The 20,465-nt window shown below is 41.4% G+C and overlaps 1 protein-coding gene across 15 annotated transcripts in view; it reads right to left on the bottom strand.

The window, feature by feature from the left end:
• ULK4 (unc-51 like kinase 4) overlaps nt 1-20,465 on the bottom strand; it is a 596,488-nt gene that overhangs the window by 540,318 nt on the left and 35,705 nt on the right. For all 15 annotated transcript variants that reach the window (XM_078377379.1, XM_078377378.1, XM_073003534.2 and 12 more), the window contains exon 17: nt 4,013-4,091. In XM_078377379.1, coding sequence (XP_078233505.1) covers nt 4,013-4,091 — 79 coding nt within the window. The remainder of the gene's footprint in view (nt 1-4,012; nt 4,092-20,465) is intronic.

Below are 20,465 nucleotides of genomic sequence, written 5' to 3' on the forward strand. Positions count from 1 at the left end.
TCCCTGCCGCCCTCTGCCTCCCGTCCCCACTGCTTTCTGCCTCCCATCCCTGCTGCCTCCACCGCTGTGGGAGGCGAGACGCTGGACCATGTCAGCCAGGCTTTGCCTCCCGTCCCGCTGCCCTCTGCCTCCCATCCGTGCTGCCTCCACCGCTGTGGGAGGTGAGCTGCTGGACCATGCCGCCTGGTCTCTGCCTCCTGTCCCCACTGCCCTCTGCCTCCCATTCCCGTTGCCTCCACCGTGGGGAGGCAGAGGGCAGCGGGGATGGGAGGCAGAGCCCAGCTGGCATGGTTTGGCAGCTCGCCTCTGGGAGCGCCGGAGGCAGCGGGGTAAGGTGCTGCTTTTTGCTTTTTAAAAACTATTCTGTTTTTACAGTATATTATTTTAAATTTTTTGATTTTTAAAAAAATGCTGGAACAGATTAATCCAGCATTTCAATGGGAAATGGTGCTTCGACCTATGAACCTATGAACACCACTCCATTACAGATTAAGTTCATAAGTCGAGGCACCACTGTACTATTACAGTGAAGAATGCAGACTTATCTCAACCAAAAGATTTTTTATGAAGTTTCCAATGAGGTAACCCTGCTAGTTTGTTTCAGGATGTTAACCAAAAAAACAATGTGTGAGAGAGGTTATTGTGGCAACTTGCATACTAACATATTTATTTCTGTATGAACTCAACATCCATTTCTCCATGTGAATTTTCTCTTCCCCTGCTTTTTTTTGGGGGTGTGTGTAGCACTACATATCTTCCAGTTCTTTTAAATATAATCACTGCAGAAATAAGTATTATCATTTAACGATATTAAGCCCTACTTAATCTTCATCAGTGATATAGACTGGCCAAACCTAAAAGTCTTTTCTAGTAATGAACTCTGATGATCAAGTGACCTCTGGTGGAGGCTATTGGAAACAATGCATAGTTTTGTCCAGATTGCCAGAGTTACCAAAGAGATATAACAATAGACCATGGAGATGGAAGTTTACTTCTCATTATCCTCTCTCATCTGCTATTCTCAACAGAAAGCTCTTTCTGTCAGGTGAAACACTAGTTGCCTCTTTTCTACTCTGATAAGGCCAAAAGACACAACTCTAGCAATCCCAAACTATACTGCCATGTTGGAAAATAGCAACTAGACATGGGGACGAATAAAAACACAGATTACGATATTTGTGAAAAATTACTGAGTCATTAAATATTTGTCCGTTCATATTCGTCAGTTCCAGAGACCCCAACGAATATGAAGGGATAAATATTTCCCAATTTTTATTTGTCCCCCATATGAAAAGGAAGGCTAGCCTTCCCTCTTTTCCTATGGCTTTCCCATTCTGCTTATGGGCCCACCAATCAGCGGGCCGACAGGCAGCCAGCCAGCCCCACAGCGACTTACCCCCACAGCATATCCCCGCCTCCTTTCCTTAGCCGCTATTGCCATCCACCACTGCCTGGCTCCACTGTCATCTACTGCTGCCTGCTGCCACTGCCATCCATTGCCACCCACTGTGGTGGCCTCCGCAGCCACAGCCTGCCAGAAGGAATACTGGCTGCAGCCGCAGCTTCTTTTAGGGCAGAGAAGTTGCAGCTGTCACCTTTGCAAAGGGCAGCTTTTTTGTGAGACGCGAGGCGAGGGGATAGAAGCCCTCACTAGAGTGTCGTCCTCCCTCAGGAAAGAACACGAGGCGCAAATAGACCCGCTTCCATCACCCGTCGAGACGGTACAACGGGGATTCAACACTCGTGAGTTAGAATGGGGCTTGGCTAAATTGACTGTAGCCACTCAGACAGAGAGGGAAATGGCGGGAAAAGAAGGGGCAGAACCACCATGGAGGCGGGAATGGGGGATATAAAAGGGGCAAGAGATGATATCCCAGGTGGCTGGGAACTAAAATGGGTGGAAGTGGACCCATGGACCGGGAAGTGTGAAAAGGTCCAGGTTCCCAGGGAGGAGGCAGACTACGGAAGAAGAAGGGGGCTGCCTCCTCAACCTTCTCATTGGGGGGAATCTGAGGAGTGTGAGTGGTGCCGGAGACTGAGAGAGGAGAAAGAAGCCGTAGAGAGAGCTGAAAGAGAAAGGCGAGCATGGAGGCTGGAGGAAGCCCGACGGAGAGGGTACCTGCCAGACCCTGGGCTCCCATATGAGGAGATGAGGACCCCTCTGACCCAGAGGGGAGAGACGAAGAGATAATACCGTTATTAGACCCAGGGACTGACCCTCTGGACTTGGATGACAGTAATCCATTTACCAAGGGACCCTGGAACGATTTGGATTATAATCCATTTACGAAGGATTTTTGGTTGCCCTCATGGGACCCGTTGGCAGTGAGAGACAATGTAAAACCTAGTCTAGGAAATAAGGATTTATTGTCTGAGTTACCAAAAAAGCACAGTTTCGATTTTCCAGCTCAAGAACCTCTGGCGTCTGTGTCAAAAAATAGAGGGGGCCCCAGGTGAACCCTCACTTTTACAAAGATGGAGACTGCAGCTTCTCTTAGGCAGGGAACCTGCAGCCGGCATCTTTGCAAAGGGCAGCCTAGATTCCCTTAAGGCAGGCCATAGCGGCAGAGGCCATAGCAGCAAGCAGTGCTGGATGGTGACTGCGGAGGTTGCTGTGGCACAGGCCTCTGCAGATGGCGGCGGCAGCGGTGCAGACTGCGGCAGCCAAGGAAGGAAGGTAACAGGGGTAGTGAGAAGGCGGCAGGGGGGCAGGCTGTGGGGGCAGGGTTGTTTATTTTTAGACAGCCTCTGGCTGTCTAACCCCCCCACGTATCGGCGAATACTTTCATGTTTTGTTGGTTCATGGGGAGGAAATTTGTGCTTCATCAACTTTGACGGATCACAAAGCATGACGACTCACCAAAATGGTAATTCGTCCCCATCTCTAACAGCAACACAATGGAAAGATGTATGTATTCTGTCTCAGCATCAGATCCTCTTATAGGCAAGAAAAGTACAAATGCACAGTTGTCACAGTACTGTGCTACTGTTACTGAGCACGTCTATCCAACCATAAAGCTGAAAAGAAACAGCTGAACTTTACACTGAAGTGCTCAAGGTTACAATCACACAACAAGGGAACTGCAAAATCACTGGTTGCATTAACTGGCCACACAAGGAGAGACGAAGAAATTGGCTGATAGCCTTGCCTGCAGCTTGTTAACTTTGCTGTTTTGTAACCCTACATGAGCCACAGTTATAGGGAATAACCTAACAAGCTATAAAGAACAGTTGCATTGCAATTTCTTTGTTCTCTAAATTTACTTTTTTTAAAAGTCTGGGAAGGAACATCACATTTTTGAGGCATGGCCATCGCTGACACCTCCAAAATGGTTTAAAGCTAGGTTTTTAGTGAAATCTCATCATTGTTTTGTGATAAAAAAAAAATCAGTTATAAAATGATACTGATTTCTGGTAGAATCTTAGTATTTGGCATAGTTTTTTGTTTTCCATGACTAAGCCATTTGAAATTAGCTTTTCTATGTGAATACAGTGCTTGGCACATCATCTTATGGTGGCAAAGGAATGGAGACAAGGAACTAAGTGTTTGATACTCTGAGGTTAAGGTTGATAATCAAATGCAGAATGTTCTGTTATTCTCAAGTCTGTATAGGTAAGGTCCAGTGAAAGTTGTTGTTCACTAGTTCAACAATAAACATGACATGGATTTCTGGTAAATAATTTTAGGGTATAACCACATTACCATTTGAGTGGTATGCAACCTAGGCCATATTGCTCACTGATTAATTTTGCCCAGACATCATTTCTCCACATAATCTGCTTCAACTGTACGTTGTCGCAAATCCAAGGGTGGAAGGAAGGATATCATATAGTCCACATTGAACTCATTGAGGAAAGGTGGTTAAAATACAATAATTACAGTGATGTAGCTATCGCAGTTTAATTCATCCTCAAACTGATACTACTGTTCTGTAAAATTAGTTCTCTAATCCATTTTCCCATATGCTACATTTAAAAAATTTCTAACAAATGCATTGGCAAGGAATATTACCTCTATAACTGGAACATTATCTTTAAGTTGAATTGTATGCAACGCCAGTAAACCAATCACTCGGGTAGCTTTGGCACGTCTGTAATGAAATGCAGTTATTAAATTTATAAACAGTACAACTCTACAAATACAGAAACTACCTAAGGCTTATTTTAAATGTTATATAAAGTGGTCAGCTAACTAACTCTAAGATTAACTGCAAGTTCTCAATAACTTCATTAGCACCAAATACTTACAGAATCATCTCACTGTATTGCTAGGCCAAACTACATTTTCAAATAGAGTAATGTGACAGCCACAAAACTGTGACAATAAGAAAACTAAATGTTTCACTTGGTTTCTGAATAGCAGCAAGATGAGCACATTGGAATTAGGAAGATATAGTACTGTGTGATCAGGCTAAAATTAGATCACTGATACATTTTATTATGAATTTCCTGTTAAATGCACAATGTGATACAAAAAGCCAATTAGGATTCTTCATTGTGTGTGCCTGGTGCGGTGGGACAGACCAACTTTGTGCCCACTCAAAACCTCAAAATTTCTTTCTCAGCTGTAGCAGTGATAAAAACAGATGAATCTCACACAGAACCTTGGAGTGGGACAGAAAGCTCAGGAAAAGAGAGGTCACTTACCTGTAACCATGGTTCTTCTAGTGGACCTCTGTGAATTCACACAAGTGGGTTATTCTGTGCCTGCGCGGGATGTTTCAGAACTTTCTAGAGTCTGAAAACCATTTTACAATGAGACATCCCCCTTGGAGCGCAAGCTCCGCCCTCCAATCTTCCCCTCAGTTCCTTCCACCACTGTTAAAGGATTATGTACGAAAGACAACGTGACAGACAGAGGGGAGGAAGGGAGGGATTGCGTGAATTTACAGAGGTCCACTAGAAGAACCATGGTTACAGGCATGCAACCTTCCTTCTTCACGGCCTCTGTGAATGCACACAATTGGGTGACTGACAACCTCCCTTATTGGATGGTGGGACATCACGGTAGCAGAGATATCAGAATTGCCCTGCCGAATGCAGCATCATTTTTGGCTCTAACATCGAGGCGATAATGCCTCACGAAGGTTGATGGGTTGGTTGGACCAGGTTGCTGCTCAGCAAATAGTATTCCTATTCCACGATGCAGAGTAGTTGATGTTGACAATGCTCTAGTGGAATGAGCTTTCAATTGATCAGGAGGTGTTTTTCCTGAGAGTTCGTATGCCAGTGATATGGTTGTACTATCCATCTAGAGATGGTTTGTGATGATGCTGGAGCACCCTTGCAAGAACCTTGGAAACAAATAATCTTGATGACCTCCTAAATGCTTTTGTTCTGTTGGTGTAGAAGGCCAAAGCTCTTTGGACATCCAACATATGGTGCATGCGCTCAATGGGTGAAGAAGGGGATGGAAATAACGTTGGTAAGATTCATGCTGATTCATGTGAAAAATCAGAGATTATTTTGGGAAGAAATGATACATCAAAGTAAATGGTAACTTTATCTGGATGAAACTAAGTATGGTGGGTCTGAACGGAGAGCTGCCAATTCACTGGCTCACTTAGCAGATATTATTGTCACCAAGAAAGCTGTCTTCAAGGATAACAGTTTTTCATTACATTTAGCCATTGGTTCAAAAGGTGGTTTAGTGAGGGAGCTTAGAACTAATTGTAATGACCATTAAGATATAATTTGTTGTTTTTTTGGGGGGGGGGTTTCGAATATTTTGAAGACCTTTTAGGAATCTTTTCAGTCAGGTGTGAAAAAAGTTTTGCTGATTTCGAATGAGAGAGTTGATGAGCTACAATGGCCAATATATAAACTTTTATGGTTGAATATGATAGTCCCAAATTGAAGAGATGGAGAATGAAGGTGAATATTGTTTTAAGGGAAACTGGCATTGCAGTTAAGTTATTTGATTCAGTAAATTTTATGGTTTTTGTGCCCTATTTAAGATGTTTTTGAAGGTGGGAGTATCCTCCATGCCGTCAGATTCAGGGATTGAATGTTGGGATGAAGGACTGATCCATTGTTCTGAGATAACAGGTTCTGTATCAATGGTAGGTGAAATATGTCTGTCACCATCTATCTTATGTGCATGAACCATGGCTGTCGTGGCCACCATGGAGCTATGATTATGGTATTTGCTTGACATTGTCTGATCTGGATAACTGTTTTCTGAATCAGAGGAATTGGGGGGAACAAGTATAACAGTTCTCCCTTCCAGTCTATCATGAAGGCATCTCCCAGTGATTTGGGGTCATTGCCGGCTCGAGAGCAGTATCTTCGACACATGGTGTTTTGATTTGTCGCAAATAGGTCTATGGATGTGTGTCCCCATTGATAGCAAATGTTCTGGAAAATTTGATTGTCTAAAGTCCATTCGTGTGTCCGAGTAGGAAGTCGACTTAAGTGATCTGCTAAATAATTTTCTTCTGTAGAGATGTGAATGGCTACTGAGAAAATGTGATGGTGGTAACACCATTCACAGAGCTCAATGGTAAGGTATAGGAGTGAGAGGGAATGTGTGCCTCTTTGTTTGTTTACGTAGTACATAGCCGTGGTGTTGTCTGTGGCTAGTTGTACTGCTTGTCCCTCGATGCATGGTAAGAATGCTCGGAAAGCTTTTATTATTGCTAGTCATTCGAGATGATTTATATGTAGTGATCTTTCTCTCCTTGTCCATAGGCCATGTAATTCAAGTTCTTGGCAGTGGACTCCCCATCCCGAAGGACTGGCATCAGTTGTGACCTGTATCGACAAATGCGGAAAGGTCTGCCTATTGCTAGGTGTGGAGGGAATTTCCACCAGGTAAATTGATTTGCAAGTTCTGGTGTTACAATGAGCCGTTTCGATTGTTGATCTGTTATGGGGTCGAATAGTGTAAGAAACCATGCTTGCAATGACTTTATCGTGAGCCTTGCATGGTGCACAATGGCCATGGTAGATGCCATGAGCCCCAGTAGATGTTGGGCTTTGTGTACTGATAACCGATATGATAGATTAAAATAAGTTGATGGCTTGGGTTAATTTGATGATATGTCCTGGAGTTAAGTATGCTCTTGCCTTTAGGGAATTTAGGCAGGCTCCGATGTAGTTGATCATCTGTGATGGTTCGAGGTGAGATTTGGTGTAATTTGCTTTGAGTCCTAATCTGTGTAGGGTAGTTAGGGATATATCTGTGGCTCATACCATCTCTTGGTATGAAGGCGCTACAATCAACCAATCGTCGATGTAAGGGAAGATAGTTATTCCCTGGAGCCAGAGATAAGCTGCAATCAGTGCTATGCATTTTGTAAATGTCCTTGGTGCTGTGGATAGTCCAAAGGGGAGGGCACAAAATTGGTAAGATATGCCATTGAATCAATATTGAAGGAATTTTTGATGAAGTGGGCAAATCGATATGTGAAAGTAGTCATCCTGTAAGTTGATAACCATGAACCAGTTTCCCTGTGAAAGAAGGGGAATAATGGTATAGAGAGTTAGCATACGGAATTTCCATGGCCCAATATACTTGTTGAAGTTTCCTGAGGTCAAGGATGGGGCAAAGTCCCCCATCCTTTTTTGGGACCATGAAATATCATGAGTAAAAGCCGTTATTAGAGAATGATGAAGGGACTAAAATTATGGCTTGCTTTTGTAGGAGTGATGAGACTTCTTCCTGAAGGACAGCAGAAAAAGGGGTAATTCTGATATTACTGGGTGGTGGGGTCTTGAAAAATTTGATTATGTAACCTCTTTTGATTATGGATAAAACCCATTTATCATTGGTGATCTCTTTCCACATGGGTAGGAAGGTATGGAGTCTTGTGTGAAAAGTTGGTTGTAGAAGTTTATGGATATTTCTTATCCTTTCTTTGTTATTTCTGAAAGGGTTGTTTCTTGGGTTGAGATTGGTGGTTTCAAAATGTTTCAGATGTTGATGCTGATGTTGAATGATACGGTATGTACTGAGGTTGTGGTCGATATGGGTGAAAAGGTTGCTTGTGTGGATAGTAATTCTGTTGATAGTATGGTTGTCTTCGATATGGTGTTTTCTGATATCGATAGGGTTGTTGTGCTGTGTATGATTTTGCAATCTTTCTTAATTTGTGTATATTTTCCATGAGTTCATCCATTTTTTTAATTTAACAGTCCTGTGGCATCAAATGGTAAATCTTTGATTCTTGTTTTTGTGTCATCTATGATATTGGATGATCTGAGCCATGCATGTCTCTTGAGCATAATGGAGGTGGCCATTGCTTTAGATGCTGCATCAGCTGTATGCCGTGCAGCTACTCTCTTTTGCTTTGGAAGTGTTGATGCCTCTGTATACATGTTGATTAGATCTGATCTGGTAGTTTCTGATGCAGTTTGGAGTGTGGGTAAGATCTTGTCCCATAGGTGTCTCTGGTAAGCCCCCATGGTGACTCTTATTAGAAATGATGTAAGAGAATAAAGTTTTTGTAACAGCCACCTTATACCTCACAAAGGGGCCGTTACGTCACACTCAATCATTCTTCGTTTCCACTGCCACCAACCATTCCCTCAAATAAAGCTTCAGGCCAAAGTATGATTTCAAAATAAAAACTTAGGTTTATTGTATACAAACAAAAGGAATGGTAAATCACTTGAATATAAATAATAATGCAATCACTATAATAATATAACAATCACACACACACTCTCACAGACCCTCACTATATAGCACAGTTCTTATCTCACAGTATCTCCAAGCCCTATCTCCCTATCTCAAAGCCCTATCTCAAGGCCCTATCTGAATCCCTCACACCATTCACTCCCCTTATATACAACAGCTCCACCCCTTATGTCCCACCCTCCATCATGCCATTGGTAGATGACACACAGCTTCAGCAGTGACGGGCAGGTGATGTCATAGCTGTATGTAACAATACCTCCCCCCTTTAAAAGTTGTTTTGTGGGGGAAAGCTAAGGTGCTTTTCACCCAAAACAACTGGAAACAAAATCAAACATTACATTTTCCCCACATTTCAACACTTACCATTAATATATTAGGCACATTCTTACATAACTATATTATCCAAAATATACTTACACTTATATAATCAATTGCATATATATATATATATATATATATATATATATATATATATATATATATATATATATATATATATATATATATATATATATATATATATATATATATATATATATATATATATATATATATATATATACACATACAGAACAATATTCCAATAACCACATATTTTCATAACTTATTAAACACAGTTATTAATTTCAAGAGTCCAATTTTTTTCATCTGTTGTCGTCTGGTCTTCGGGATAAGGCGTCAGCAACACAGTTCATAGTCCCTTTGACCACCTTAACCTCGAAGTCATAGTCCTGTAAAATTAAAGCCCACCTCATTAGCTTGCTGTTTTGGGCCTTCATAGTCTTTAACCACATCAGAGGTGAGTAGTCTGTACACAGAATGAAGTGTCTCCCCCAGATGTAAGGCTTCAACTTCTGGACTGCGTACACGATGGCCCAACATTCTTTCTCTATGGTCGACAGGTGTTTCTCGCCTTTCTGAAGTTTCTTGCTCAGGTAGGACACAGGATGCTGGTCTCCGTTGTCATCACACTGGCACAGCACAGCTCCTACCCCAGCGTTGGATGCATCGGTGTAGATGATGAACTCTCTATCAAAGTTTGGAGCACGCAACACAGGGTGGTTGGTTAACGCCTCCTTCAGCTTCCCGAATGCCTCCTCGCAGTCACTGGACCATGGGATGCAGTCATCACTCCTTTTCCTCGTCAGCTCGGTCAATGGTGCTGCAATTTCGCAGAACCTGGGGATAAATTTTCTATAGTATCCCACTAAACCAAGAAAGGATCTAATTTTTTTCTTGGTATTGGGTCTAGGCCAATTACGTATTGCCTCTACCTTTGCTTCTAGGGGTTTGATTACACCTCCGCCTACCATATGACCCAAATTTATTTCATCTCGGGGCTACCCAGCTGACATTTACTTGCTTTTACTGTTAACCCCACTGCTTTCAACCGCTGCAGTACTAACTCTAGGTGACACAGGTGATCCTACCAGGTGTTGCTAAAGATCCCTATATCGTCAATGTAGGCTACAGTAAATGCACTGAGCCCTTGCAGAGTTTTGTCCATCAGCCTTTGGAATGTAGCTGGGGAATTCCTAAGGCCAAAACTGAGGACACGAAACTCAAATAAGCCGAAAGGGCTACAAAAAGCAGGTTTTTCTTGATCTCTAGGGTCTATCCGCACTTGCCAGAACCCTTTAGTCAAGTCTAAACAGGAAATGTATCGACAACCCCCAATGGTTTCAATCAGGTTGTCAAGTCTGGGCATGGGGTAAGCATGCGGTTTGGTTACTAGATTTAATTTTCTGTAATCCACACAGAACCTAATGCTTCCATCCGGTTTATCCACCAAAACTATTGGAGCAGACCAAGGGCTAGACGATGGCACAATAATATTTTCTTTTAGCATCTCATCTAGCACCTTGCGCACCTTGTTCACATAAGGTCCGGTTACTCTGTATGGGGTTACTGCCTGCGGGGGTGCATTTCCAGTATCTATTCTACGCATCACTCCCTTGGCTAAACCAGGCTTGCTTGAGAAGACCTGTTGATACTTAGTAACCAACATCTTTAGTTCCCTCTGCTATTCTAGGGTGAGTGCAGGGCTGATCTTCACCTCCTCTGGGTTGAACTTTATTTCACCCCTTCCTTCCCAGTATGGCAAATCATGTTCTTCTTTATCAGCTGCTTTCATTGCAAAAAGCACTCTCTTTTCCTCTCCATAATATGGCTTGATGGCATTTACATGAACTACCCTCCTGCCTAGGTGTTCATCTCCTTCAATAATGTAATTAAGATCACTCATTTTGGAAATGATCCTATAAGGTCCTGCCCAGTTCAATTGTAGTTTGTTCCCCTTGATGGGCCTCAACATCAGCACCTCATCTCCAGGGTTAAACTGTCCTTCCCTAGCCTTTTTATCAAACCAAACTTTTTGTTTAATTTTCTGGGCTTGCAGGTTTTCAGCAGCCAACTCTAAATTTCTTTTGAGGTTGTTCATTAATGTGTCTATGTATGAGACTACATTTTGAGGATCTTCTTCTACAATCTGTTCCCAATTTTGCGTAATCAAATCAAGTGGTCCTTTCACTTTTCTCCCGAATAGCAGTTCAAAAGGACTGAACCCGGTACTTTCTTGTGGGACTGATCTGTAGGCATATAGCAATAATTGCAATTTCTGGTCCCAGTTATTTGGGTTTTCTGCTAAATAGGCTTTAATCATTCTCATAAGGGTTCCATTAAATTTCTCTGTTAACCCATTACTCTGCGGATGATATGGGGAAGTTTCTAAATGTTTAATACTGTACCACAAATCTGCCATAGTCTCTTCATAAGTTTGGAAGTAAACAATGGTCCTAAGTCAGTTATAATCTCTGAAGCAAAACCCATTCTACTCATATAGCTTAAAAGTGCATCAGCCACTGTATGGGTCTCAATGTTATTCAAAGGAATCGCCTCAGGGTATCTTGTGGCATGGTCAACAATGGTGAGAATAAATCTGTTTCTCCTTTTTGTGACCTTAGGCAACAGTCCTATAATGTCCACGCCAATGCATTTGAAAGGTGTAGAGATTACGGGTAATGGACACAGCTTAGCCTTAGTCCTGTCACAGTTATTACCCTGTCTCTGCCACATATCACATCTCTGACAGAAATTTTTAATTTGTTTTCCTATTTCTGGCCAATAGAAGTTTTGAGTTATTTTCTGCTTGGTCTTATTTATCCCTAAATGTGCAGCAAATATATCAGAATGTCCCCTTTCTGAAATCATTTGGCGATATTTATCAGGCACTACCAACTGGCTTTGAGTCTCATGTCCCCCTTTTGAAAGGTTCATCAGTGTTTCTCTATACAGTAAACCCTGCTTAATAAGGAACCTTTCAGGGGATTCAGGGGATAATTCCAGGCTTGACACTTTCTCAAAACAACATTTTAAAGTGGGATCTGCTTGCTGCTCCTGGGAAAATATACTGCTTTGGTGTATTTCAAGTGAAAATGCCTCAACTTGTATATTTTCATTTTCTCCCTCCTGAAAGTCAGTAACTTTTTCAGCTGCCTCTGTTTGGTCTTGTTGTGAACATGTAAGAACTAACACTCTCTTAACATGCTCAGAGAGGTCTGTCCCAATAAGTACAGCTGAAGGCAGTTGCAAGGAAATTCCAACGCGCCAATTTCCTTGCCAGCCCTTATAACGAACTAACACTTCTGCTACAGGCAAAACAACTATTTCTTCCCCTATTCCTTTAATTGTCATACTTTCATTTGGTATAATGTGATTTTGTGGTATGATATCAGGGTGACACAGTGTAACCTGAGAGCATGTGTCTCTTAATGCTAAATCGTTGTTCTAAAATTCCTATATTATCACAAGCTGCTTGAAATAATTGGGGATCAGTTCTTATAAGTAGACAATGTCTTATTTCAGCCACAGGAATATTATCTTCATTAAACTCATCTGTTGTAGAGACCTCTGTTGGTGTTGCTATGACAACAGACTCCTCCTCCCTTGGAGTTATCTGTCCCTTCTGAATACAGTAAACAGATTTAGTCTTTAAATTCATTTTCTGAGGTAAAATTTCTTTATTTTCTTTTGCTTTATAACATTGGGACGCGATATGGCCTTTTTCATGGCAGATGAAGCAAATTCTATCACTCCATGGACCCTTTCCAGCCCCTTTTTCTTTTCCCTCCAAAATCTGGCTTCTGGCTTGGCCCTGTTCTGAAGGCTTTCCCACAAAATGGCCACCCACTTTCTGCTGGCTTTTAACTTGTCCCTTGGGATATCTATTGTAGTCCTCCCATGTTTTTCTCATACTCTTTCTCTCAGAATACATAGGTTTTCTGATTTGTGAGATGAAATCTGCAATTTCCCCTGCCTGTTTCAAATCTAGAGGTTTCTTGTCTTTGACCAAATATTTAATTTCACCATGTAGAAGGGAATAAAACTGTTCCAATCCTATTATATTTTTAAATTGCTGAATTGTCTCAACTTTTTCCTGCGCCAACCATTTATCTAAATATTTAGCCAAGTTGGCCCCTAACTGTGAGTAAGACTCATCAGGTTTCTTGGTTAGTGTTCTGAACTTTTGCCTCAGATGTTCTGCATTGATGCCATACCTGGCAAACACCAACTTTTTAAATTCAGAATAATCTTTAATCATTTCGATTGGCATTTCTGCGTAAACCTCAGCGAGGCTTCCACTAATTTGAGATCTCAGAATAATCATTTTTTCTGACTCTCTGACTGAAAAATCAGCACACGCTCTTTCAAAAAGAGTTAAAAATGCTTCTGGACAGTCTCTCTGTTTAAAAGTAGGGAATTTCTTTAGATCTGTTTTTGACAACTGCCCTTCTTCAGAGTTGGAATTTCTATTATTGTTATTGTTCTGGTTCATTAATTCCAATCTCCTGATTTCAAAAGCCATCCTCTCTTTCTCTAATTCTATTTGTTTCATTCTTTCCTCCATCTCTAGCTGTTTCATTCTGTATTCATGTGCTTGTGCTAACTCAAATTTTCTGAGGTCTGTTAAATCTTCTCTAGAGGACCTTTCCTCTTGAGCTGAGGAAAATCTTTCCTCTCCCCCATTAATCTCTTCATCTGAACTAGCTGCCATTTCAGATGGTCTTATTTCAGCTTTTCTACTTCGGATTAAGGGCATTTTATTTCAGCAAAGGCTCCTATATCAACTTTCAAGCCTTGGTTTAAAGTCACTTTTTTCCTGTGCTATTGGTCTGTGTTATAAAGTTGCAGCCTTCTCCAGCACTGTCAGCTAGCAACTGTAACTATGCTTCTACCCCTTAAGCTGGGCCTCTTGCCAAACAAAGTTTACTTTATTATTCTGCCTCTGGCACCAATCTTGAATTCACACAGCTACCTTGACCTAGGTTTAGCTGTACAAACGGAGATCCCTCAGCTTTGCTGCCCTTGGCCTTCGCTATGTCCCCTCAGAGTTTCCCTAAACTCAGGACACGCTGGCCAAAACACCACAGCCTTTGCTTTGGGCCACTCTCCCCACACAAAATGGACTCCACAGAGCTCCCTTGTCTCAGTTTTTCACTCTGAATCTTCAGCGCCCCTCTACTAGACTTTGCTCCCCTTGAGCCAAGCCCTAGAAGGTGACCCACGCTCTCCACTTCAGATGACCCTAACTGAAGACCCTTGCTCTGGGCACAATTTTGCCAAGGCTTTACTGGAATACTCGTATCCCGCCACTGGACACCAATTTTATTGTAACAGCCACCTTATACCTCACAAAGGGGCCGTTACGTCACACTCAATCACTCTTCGTTTGCACTGCCACCAACCATTCCCTCAAATAAAGCTTCAGGCCAAAGTATGATTTCAAAATAAAAACTTAGGTTTATTGTATACAAACAAAAGGAATGGTAAATCACTTGAATATAAATAATACTTTAATCACTATAATAATATAACAATCATACACACACTCTCACAGACCCTCACTATGTAGCACAGTTCTTATCTCTCAGTATCTCCAAGCCCTAACTGTCCCTAACTCCCTATCTCAACCCTATCTCAAAGCCCTATCTGGCCCTATCTGAATCACTCACACCATTCACCCCCCTTATATACAACAGCTCCACCCCTTATGTCCCACCCTCCGCCACGCCATTGGTAGATGACACATAGCTTCAGCAGTGACGGGCAGGTGATGTCATAGCTGTATGTAACAATCTGAGCCATGCATGTCTCCTGAGCATAATGGAGGTGGCCATTGCTTTAGATGCTGCATCAGCTGTATGCCGTGCAGCTACTCTCTTTTGCTTTGGAAGTGTTGATGCCTCTGTATACATGTTGATTAGATCTGATCTGGTAGTTTCTGATGCAGTTTGGAGTGTGGGTAAGATCTTGTCCCATAAGTGTCTCTGGTAAGCCCCCATGGTGACTCTTATTAGAAATGATGTAAGAGAATAAAGTTTTTGTCCTATGATGTCCATTTTGCGTCCTTCCTTGTTAGTCTGAAGATTTGTTGCGTACCTTAGTTGACTTGACAACTATGGAGTTAAATGTCAGGTGATTAAGTAAAATGTTGCATCAGATCCAAACGTTTTATAGTGATTTTTCACTCTGCATGGAATCTGGAGGGATAATGGGGTTTTATCCCATGAATTCTTCACCAGTTGAAACATGGCTGGAATTAAACTCAGTGGAGGAGTTTTATCCTAGTCTAGATCATGAAAGATTAAGCCTTTTTCTTGAGCAGGTGGTTCCTGACTGTCTAGTTGTAATACCTTGGCCATTCTGAGAACCAATTGGGTATATGATGTGAAATCCTCTGAAGGTGAGGGAGGGTGTTTTTCTCCAATATCAGAGGTAGGTGGTGGGAGGTTGGTGTGTGATTCTGTAGATGTGATAGAGTCTATTTCGTGAGATGATATAGAAGAGGTCGATGGAGAACGTTGTGGTCTAGACGTTGATGTTACTGGTAATGATTGTTGAGATGATTGGGTCAATTTCGATTGTGGTTCAATGTCAGTATGAGAAGGAGGACCTGAATAGGTCGTAGATACTTGTAGAGATGGTTGTTTTGATTGTTTCCGTCTCTTGCTCGGTATCGGTGTTTCTGGTACCGAGGTAGGTCTTTTAAGTACAGATCTTGAGGAAGTGTGAGTCTGTACTGTGGTTGAGTGTTGTGATCGGTGATGTCAGGTTGCCAGAGATGATGACCTCGACATTGACTGTCTCAGTGGTGAGGCATATCGTACTCTCCTTGCTTGTTCTTACTGCATAACATTCTGGTACATGCCTGGATAATATAGGTCGTAATATTGGTGCCTGTGATGGTAGACAGGTGTCAGGAAATATTGTCGATGTTCCGGATAGAAGTACTTGTGTTCGTGTCAATAGGCGTATTGGGGTGGAGAGATATGTCTCTGTTTTCAGTATGTTTATGTGGAGTGTCGGGATATTCCAAACCTGAGGCTTGTTTGCTCAACGCCGCCCGCCCCCCCAGTGAATGAGGGCTGGAAAGGGCAGAGGCCGGGCTGGAATGGATCTCAGCCTGTGAATGGCCTGCACTAGGCGAAAGGCTAGCCACTGATAGAGCAGCCTGTGTCAAGGTTAGAGCATGCTCATCTTTATCCGACATTGAAATTATAGCCTCTCTTGAAGATTCCTCCATGATAAGTGACGGAGGAATAGGTTGCGGTAGTTCAATGTTCATTGGTTTCAAATGCTTTTTTGGTTTAGATAACTTGTCCTTGTCCTTCTTCTTTTTAGTAGACTTGTCTGAATGAGTCCGGGTTTTGGAGGCAGTTGTGGAGCTTGATTTTGATGAAGGTTTGGATTAATCTTTTTGTTTTGCAGGTGTTGGAGTTGGGCTCGATATTGAGCGTGCTGTCGGGCTTGACATGGACCGGACTTGCTCTGGACACGGTGAGTTAGGTGTCTCCATGGGTGGGTGAAGGGATTTTTCCCACAAGTGCGATCTTAATAGTGGTAATCTAAGTTTTATAGCAGGTTTTGTTAACTTCTTACATTCAGGGCATGACTAGATTTGATGTTCTTCCCCAAGGCAAAAAAAATGTATTTGTCATGCCCCTCTGTAAGAGGAATTTTTCTTTCACAAACAATGCACCTTTTAAACGGTCCCTGAGGGGCCATAAAATAGAAAAAAGAGGGAAACAGTTCATGGGGGAAACGCGGGAAGCTAAAAAAAGTTGTATTATGGGAGAAAAATAGGTGATAATCATAAAGGGATGTAAATAATAATAATTGTAATATAATCTAAGAGTTCAGATAATGAAAAACAGATATTATTAATGAAGAAATACTCGCTGTTCGCTCTAGTATGTTCTTATACGTCTTTCCAACGCGGTGGAAAAAAGAAACTGAGGAGAACATTGGAGGGCGGAGCTTGCGCTCCAAGAGCGGATGTCTCATTGTAAAATGGTTTTTAGGCTCTAGAAAGTTACGAAACATCCTGCGCAGGTGCAGAATAACCCACTTGTGTGCTTTCACAGAGGCCACAAAGAAGAAGCTATTTCTTCAAACACACATCATAGGGCACTATTAGAGTCAGAGACATGAGACTCATTTACCCTGTGCTATAATTTTACAGTAGCAGAGTAAGAGATTAACCAGTGAACAGAAAGGCTAATGAGACAGCAGGAATGGTGTTAGTCTAGAAAATGTTAATATCAAATGTGATGTCAGTGCATTATATTCACTTTCCCCACATCTAGGTTTACGCATTTAAACTTAGATGTGAGGATATAGACCCATTGTCATTAAGTATTACTTGAAGAAAATAATTCATTAAATAACATTCCACACATTGACAGTGTTTCCTATTATTTTTTTCCTTGAAGTTGGGGAAGGAGTTTCTTTCTTAGTTCTCTAGAATGGTGGGCTATTTCAATAATTCTAGAAACCAATTTTGTTCACCCAAGATGCCCCATGTATTGCAGTCCACCTCTGAAATTTAACTACCAAGAAAAGAAGCTGAAATGATTCATTGCACTGCAGCAGCTGGCTGCCCATACTGGAAAGCAAACTGCTACATATCATTTAAAGCAAATGCTTGCTTCAATCGTATTTTCTCTGTTTGCCACTGAAGCATAGCAATGAAGCTTTAGGAAAATGATATGGTGGTGGGAGGCTCAAAAAGGGCCTTTGAGATGCATGATTCCTTCCACTGTGTTGTCATCATTTTCATCCAGCCCACCTTATCTCTTCCCATTAACACTATAAACAATTTTCTTACTAGATCTGATCAAGGACAAATCTTGCACACTCAAAGGAACTTAATAGCTATACTTATCATCTGCTCCAAATATCTTTGAAGCAAATGATATCTTTGGTCAGTTGAATGGCTGCTTCTAACTAAACATTTACCTGTACAGTAGTGCCTTGACCTACGAAGGCTGGAGAAAAGGGAGGGAAATTCAAATAGCTAACTGTAGGTGGCGACGGGGCTGCTTCTTTGTAGCTATTTTGCCCAGGCAGTTAGAGTGTGATCCAAGGAGGCTGCCTGCTAAGGTAAGGTGCTGCTTTATACAGTGGTGCCTCGCTTAACAATGTTAATTGGTAAAAAAAAACACATCGCTATGGGAAACATCGTTAAGCGAAACGCGTTTTCCCACAGAGATGCATTGAAAACCGGTTAATCCGTTCCAATAGGCACGGATTGCCATCCTTAAGCGAAAAAACCCATAGGAAACATCGTTAAGCGATACAATGTTTCCTCCATTAGAACGCATTGAAGCCTATTCAATGCATTTCAATGGTTTTGCGATGTCCATTTTTGCAAATTTACGTGTGTCTTAAAAGGTTCAAAAACTGTTTTAAATGCTTGGAATCGTTAGTGCACCTTCTAAAACGGGTGCAAACTTAATTTGGCTTTGATCTGACTTTTTGTTAATTTTTGCTGAATTTTTTCCCCCACCAACTTTTGACAGCTGTCAAAATTTGACAGCTCCATGCTTTCCTATGGAGGAGAAAAAAATTCACAAAAAATTAACGAAGACTCAGAACGAAGCCAAACTAAGTTTGCACAGGTTTTGCAAGGTTCCCTAACGAATCCAAGCATTTAAAACAGTTTCTGAGTCTTCGTTAATTTATTGTGAATTTTTTTCTCCCCCACAGGAAACAATGGAGCTGCCAAAAGTTGGGCTCCATTGTTTCCAATGGGGGAGAAAACAATTCACCAAAAATTAACGAAAAGTCAGATCAAAGCCAAATTAAGTTTGCTCACGTTTTAGAAGGTGCACTAACGATTCCAAGCATTTAAAACATTTTTTGAACATTTTAAGACACTTTTAAAATTGAAAAAACGGACATCATTAAGCGAAACAGGGGACCTAAAAATGCATTCGTTATGTGAAGCATGGTCCCGAAATCACTAAGCGAGAATTGCCCATAGGAAACATTGTTAAATGATGCATAGAATTCTTTTAAAAAAAACATTGTTAAGCGAAAACATCGCTAAACGAGGCAATCGTTAAGCGAGGCACCACTGTACTTTTTAAAAACTATTCTGGGTATTTTTGCAGCGTGATTTTCAGCTTGGGGGGTTATGTTTCCATGCTGTGATGGGTCTTTGAGGGGTGTTTGTTTTTTTGGTTCCCGATGGAGGTTTGGTTCCTTTTTGGAGTGTTTTTTCCCCATTTCTGACGGGTCTTGGGGAATTTGTTTTTTTGGTTTTTTTTCCCCCATTTCCGATGGGTCTTGGGGGTTTTTGTTGCTTTTGGGGGGGTTTTCTCCCATTTTCAATGTGTCTTGCATGCTTTTTCCTTTGTTCCCTTTGCATTTCTGATCTGCTCCGTTTGTTTTTGTAATGCTTCATATATGCTTCCCTTGCTTTTTTGCTTTGTTCTCTTTGCATTTCTGATCTGCTCCGTTTGTGTTCTTTGCTTTTGTAATGGTTCCTGCATGCTTCCCTTGCAAATCAGAAACGTTTTTGCAAGGGTCTGTGCTGGCTTGGTTGAAAATGTGTTGGTATAAAATGTGTGAGTTTAAAATGTGTTTCTGTCTCCCTCCTTTCCTGCTTTTTTTAAACCTAAATCATCTTAGGTAAAAAAAGAAAGAAAAATTCTCCCCCTAGTGGTAGAGGACAGATTAATCGGTTTTGCATTCGTTCCTATGGGAACAAATGCTTCGACTTACAAACCGTGCCTTGACATAAGAACAAAAAACAGCCGGGAAGGATTAATTGGGTTTCAATGCATTCCTTTGGGAAATGCTGCTTTAACTTAAGAATGTTTTGACTTCAGAACATCATTCCAATATGGATTAAGTTCATAAGTCAAGGCACCACTGTATTACTACAGCCACTGATAAAACCATCAGCCATAGGTTTGAGTCTTATTTGTACAAGGTATCTATATTCAATCTGGAAGAACAAATTTAAAGAATACTGCAGGACAGTAGCTTTTAAGACTACAGATGATGGAATATTTGTTGTTACATGTTATCAAGTTGTCTTACAGTCACCCTATGAGTAACCCTCAAAATGTCCTTTCATTAATAGCCCTTCTCAGCTCTTGCAAACTTAAACTGTCAATCTATTTCAAATTTGGTCTTCTTTGTTTTCAGTGCTTGTTTTTGCAATGTTTACGTGTTCTGTTAATAATTTATACATATGAAACCTACATTTAAAACTCGGCAAGCTGACCCCATGCACTTGCAAAGATATTTTTTTCAAAGACAGGGAAGTAGGCAGATGGGCAAAAGGTTTCAGACAATGTACTAAAGTAACTACAGTGGTGCCTCGCTTAGCAATTGCTCCGTTGAGTGACAAAATCGCTTAGCAACTAGCTTTTTGCGATTGCAAAAGCGATCGTTTTGCGATGGTCCCTATGTGGTTTTTTCGCTTTGCAATTATCATGGGGAAGCGATCAAGGCAAAGCGACCCTTTTATACA

Source organism: Pogona vitticeps, chromosome 6 (genome assembly GCF_051106095.1).
Source record: "Pogona vitticeps strain Pit_001003342236 chromosome 6, PviZW2.1, whole genome shotgun sequence".
NCBI classification, from domain to species: domain Eukaryota; kingdom Metazoa; phylum Chordata; class Lepidosauria; order Squamata; family Agamidae; genus Pogona; species Pogona vitticeps.